Here is a 4,736-nt window from a genome sequence, read left to right as displayed (position 1 = left end):
CTATCTTTTCAGCTCAGTGATACATCTTGCGCATCACTACTATCTACTTATAGGAAACCATAGATAATACACTTATTACATGTATTTTTTGTTATGGATTTTATGACCAGGTAACTAAGATTTTTAAGTCATGTCTTTTTTTAATTTATATTCTTATTTTTATGAAAAATGATAATATGATGAAAAATGATGAAATTAAATGAAATGAAGTAAGATAATATGAGATGAAATATAATATCAGTAAAATGGTGGTCAGTTACTAAGATTTTTTCAGTGGACTTTTTAGAGGATTCCGAGAAGTTACATACAGCGGCTTTGTTTCATTTTCCCACATTTGTGCATTTTCACAGATATTAAACAGTTAATAAACCACCGTTATTACTCTTTTAAACCTGAAGAAACACTAAATAGACAAAATAAAACAAATCATACAACTTCATTCCTCGCGTTCCCGTCAAAAAGTCCCTTTGCATTGCAGTAAAGTCATATAATATGTGTAGGCATGATAAAAAAAAAATTTAACTTTTGACGGATAGCGAAAAGCGTTTTTCATATAAAAAAAGTTTTTATTAAAATTAAAATAAGACGACTTAAAGGTTTTAGATACCAGGTCCAAAAATCCTTTTAAAAAAATTTGTTTGCAAAGCTGTGTTCCCTTTGCCTATCTAATTTAATAATACAAAATCTTCAGACTATTTCTATAAAGAAAATTAATTCCTTGTAAATAGGTACCTACATACTTAAATCTCAGATAATAAAATTAATTCGTCATGAATAAATCTCTAATTATGACTTCATGTTCGAAATTAAAGATGCTAAGAACTACACCAGTATTATGTCGAACTTTGACGAACAAGATTGAAGATATTTCTACTCATACAGGCCAGGTACCTGCTGGAATTGCAAAAACATCTCGTAACGTGAAATGTATCATTTACTCATTTTTATTATACCAGTACATTTCATTGTAAATGATTTAAAATAATAGTGATCTTACATAATAAATTTGGGAAAAAGTCAATCGCTCAAGGCAACAATATTCCTCATTATATTTTCTGTTTTAATAGAAATGGGATTCTGATGACTACAGGCTGGTAAGATTTACTAATGCGCCAAAACAAGTAAATCCGAATTGGGCCGTAAATTTAATTGCAGAAATACCTCCTAAAGAAGTAACTGAAAGAGTTGTTTGGTGTGATGGAGGTAGTGGCCCAGAGGGTCATCCACGAGTGTATATTAATTTAGTAAGTAACTCAAATAAATAACATATAGTATGCTTAATATATCGTAAATTGTAAGGCTTGGTTTCAATTCATAAGACAACGTACAGTCCTTTTTTATTGCTTATGAAGGCAGATGACAAACTTGACAGTGAGTAGTCATTATCAATTGTAGATATTAGTAATTCCTGAGGTACAGCTAAGCTCCTGGTTATTATTATGTTGAAGAGAAGAGGAGTCCCCCATTCAAGGAATAGAGATGCAGAAATTAGTTCTGGAAAGACATTGTGAGCAAATACATGTTTAAGGTGGTAACAGCCTGTGTCAATATAATCACTTAAAATCAACTGCTTTCAATTACTTCAGCCAAAAGACATCCCAGATGATTGTCCATTTCAAAGATAAATGATAATTGCCTTATTAGAACTATGCTCTGAAAGTAATTTTTTTTTGTTCAATGGGTGGACTAGCTCACATCCCACCTGGTGTTAAGTGATTACTGGAGCCCATAGACATCTACAACGTAAATGCGCCACCCACCTTGAGATATAAGTTCGAATGTCTCAGTATAGTTAGAATTCTGACTGCTCCTTCAAAACGAAATGCATTACTGCTTCATGGCAGAAATGGGCAGAATGGTGGTACCTACCCGCGCCGACTAACAAGAGGTCCTACCTCCAATAATTACGAAAATTTATTAATTAATTTTGTGGGTTTCATTTTTATTACACAATCGTTATTCCTTCACTGTGGTAGTCAATCATGAACATTTTTTAAGTACATATTTCATTGGAAAAATTGGTACCTACCTGAGGGATTCGAACACCGGTGCATGGCTAGATATGAATGCACTGGATGTGTTATCCTTTAGGCAATGACAAATTCATATAGTTAATTTATAAAAAACCTTCCAATTTATTGTGCATTATGTGTGTCACCATCCACAAAGCAAGTACGCTAATAGCTAATTCTTCATCCAATGGAAAGTTTTGTGAACTATAATAAAACAATAATGGCTAGACAAGGTCACAGCTTACCTGGTGTTTAGTGATTACTGGGGTTTATAATCTGTTTTCTACCATCCACTCTTATCTCATGTCTCATTGTTTGCTCTTTATGTTCTAACCTTCTTACTGAAACTCATGACTGTTACATGAGGACAATTGTAATAGCCTGAGCTGAGTCACAACAGAGTACCTACCACCAGAGAACTGGACAGAAATTAGGGGTGAAAATTTGGAAGTTTGGCAGAAAAGGCTAGAAGACTCATGTTTTTTTCTCCAAAAACAAGTAGCGATCAAATAAAATGCATTTCTATAGGTTTCTTGGTACAGATGTGGTAATGGAAATCATTAATTCTTATATGTTTTCAGGATAAACCAGGTGACCATTCATGTGGATACTGTGGATTAAGATTCATAAAAAAAACTGGTCATTAAAGTTTGAACTGTCCAAGTCATCTTTTAAATGTTTTACTTGGATAATTTGTAGTTATGAGTAAATTAAAGATTGTTTTATGTTATATTATGTTTTATTGACCCATTTTTTTTTCTGTGAACAATGCTCAACTAAATGTTATTTTTCATTCCTACTGACATAAATATGCAACTTATAACATTTAAATGGTGCAAACAAGATAAATAATTATTCATACTTAAATATTGTAAATTTATGATAATACATTATTTAAAACTCACGCTCACTTTGTGGTATTGGTCACTAAATATTGATAAATGGTAATATTAAGATTAACAATTTCTATTTTACACTTTTGAGACAAACAAATTACACTAGGTAACATGTATATTTGCACAATTAAATTTAAAATAGTGCTGTATTTGCATTTCTTCAATTACTGTTGCTGACTTCCTTATTTTCTTCACGCATTTCTTGTCTAATTGCAATATTGGATTGCAAAAGCTCTTTCAATTGTTGGTGAATATCATCATTTTTACGCTCCAAGAAATCCAATGCAGAATTAAGTTCATCTAATGTAGATTCTAATAATTCATACTCTGTAAAGGATTTTATAAGTTATTTAAAATTATATATTCTCATAGGTTTATTATTTTCATAATATTTTATCCATCTGGATCATTTTTATATTAAAATAAAGAAATAATTTACTCATTTAAAAGCTGGATTAAGATCCAAACAGGTTATGAAAGAGATTTTCATTAAATTGTAATTATGTCAGTATTAGTCATTGCTGTCTTTGGCAGATGAATATGCAGCTCCCATAATAGTGTGATCATCATCATATCATTAACTTCTAGGTTATTAGTAATGTCAGCTGACAAAGAATCCTTTCACCAGAACCCAAGACTTTTTCGTGAGTAGAATGATTGAATGATAGGTAACAATACCATCATTTCTGTTAAAAAAAAACTTTTGGAAGAGGCAATATAGTATACAAAAGAATCCATTCCTTAGGAGACCCAGTATTACCAGATATATGTGACATGAGGATGTCTGGTCAAATGGCTCATCTCTGTATGAGTTACAAGTAATTTGTAATGGAATGCTAACCCAAAATTACAAAGAACACAACAATGCCACGAAAACAATACGAACCAAAAATTCCTGAAGACTTATTCAGGGAATAAAATGACCAGCAGCAGAATGGTATAAGGATACACATTGGATATTATGAACTTATGCATAATAATATCGTTTTCACTACTATTTTAGAAATATTTAATTACTTTAAATAATCCCATTACACTGATAGTCACAGAACATGATAGTAAAAGTGTGTTTAAATATAGGAATGAAAGTGCTACAAGCAACAAAAAAAAATAAAAAACGAAATAAAATTTTAAAACATCAATATTTATAATTTTGTTCATAATAATTAAAATTTTACTAACACCTTAACATCATCTGAAACTTATTTATTTGAAAAAATTGGTAATGGCATTAATTTTAAAGTTTGATTCATATATTTTTTAATTAATTGAACAAATCTGGGGATAGTACCAATACCAATGTCATGTGAATAGATAGTAATAGATACACAAAGTTTTACAATTAATTGAAATTGAAAACAGTTTTGCTATTGTGATCTTTAGTGCTGTGGAATACGCTTGACGCTAGAAATTTACTTCAATTTACCTTCTGTTATATCTTCATTGTTATCATCTTCTGGAGGTTCTATGTTTTTATTAGATCCATTTTCATTTTCTCCACCATTTTTTGTATTATCACATGCCATTTTATTAGCCGTTTAATCTATGATTTTGGTTCAAGTTCAAGTTGCGAAACATAGATAATACACTGAATTTTGTCGAAATGACATTTGACAGGCTTACTTTCGTTTGTTCGATCAGTGTAGTTCAGTGGTGTAGTTAGTCCGTTGATCTTTATCGTAGCGTTTGTAATATCTTTGGTTCGGAGCATTTGGCGGCAACACCCAGTGTCAAATTGTTTTGTTATTTTATTGTTTCTGATTAAATATGTAATATTGATGGATTATTAACCTCTTAGCATGACGCGTCTTGTACATATCCAAAATGG

General features: G+C 30.9%; 2 protein-coding genes across 3 annotated transcripts; one reads left to right on the top strand and one right to left on the bottom strand.

Moving 5' to 3' along the window:
* Positions 1–629: 629 nt before the first annotated feature.
* On the top strand, positions 630–2,742 carry ND-13A (NADH dehydrogenase (ubiquinone) 13 kDa A subunit). 2 transcript variants are annotated; one of them, XM_089740284.1, is made up of 3 exons: positions 630–887; positions 1,068–1,244; positions 1,396–2,514. In XM_089740284.1, exons 1-3 carry the CDS (start codon positions 771–773, stop codon positions 1,444–1,446), a joined length of 345 nt encoding a protein of 114 aa, XP_089596410.1. In that variant the 5' UTR covers positions 630–770; the 3' UTR covers positions 1,447–2,514. The 2 variants fall into 2 exon arrangements, with proteins under 2 accessions (XP_089596410.1, XP_028040889.2); XM_028185088.2 differs by lacking the exon at positions 1,396–2,514 and adding an exon at positions 2,594–2,742 and having other exon boundaries at positions 639–887.
* Positions 2,730–4,504, bottom strand: LOC114250966 (uncharacterized). The gene is made up of 2 exons (XM_028185089.2): positions 4,335–4,504; positions 2,730–3,235 (listed from the first exon to the last, which is right to left on the bottom strand). Exons 1-2 carry the CDS (start codon positions 4,432–4,434, stop codon positions 3,069–3,071), a joined length of 267 nt encoding a protein of 88 aa, XP_028040890.1. The 5' UTR covers positions 4,435–4,504; the 3' UTR covers positions 2,730–3,068.
* Between the last annotated feature and the right edge of the window lie 232 nt (positions 4,505–4,736).

This window comes from Bombyx mandarina, chromosome 04, assembly GCF_030267445.1.
Source record: "Bombyx mandarina strain Sakado chromosome 04, ASM3026744v2".
Classification (NCBI taxonomy): Eukaryota; Metazoa; Arthropoda; class Insecta; order Lepidoptera; family Bombycidae; genus Bombyx; species Bombyx mandarina.
This window is presented reverse-complemented; position numbering and strand designations above follow the sequence as displayed.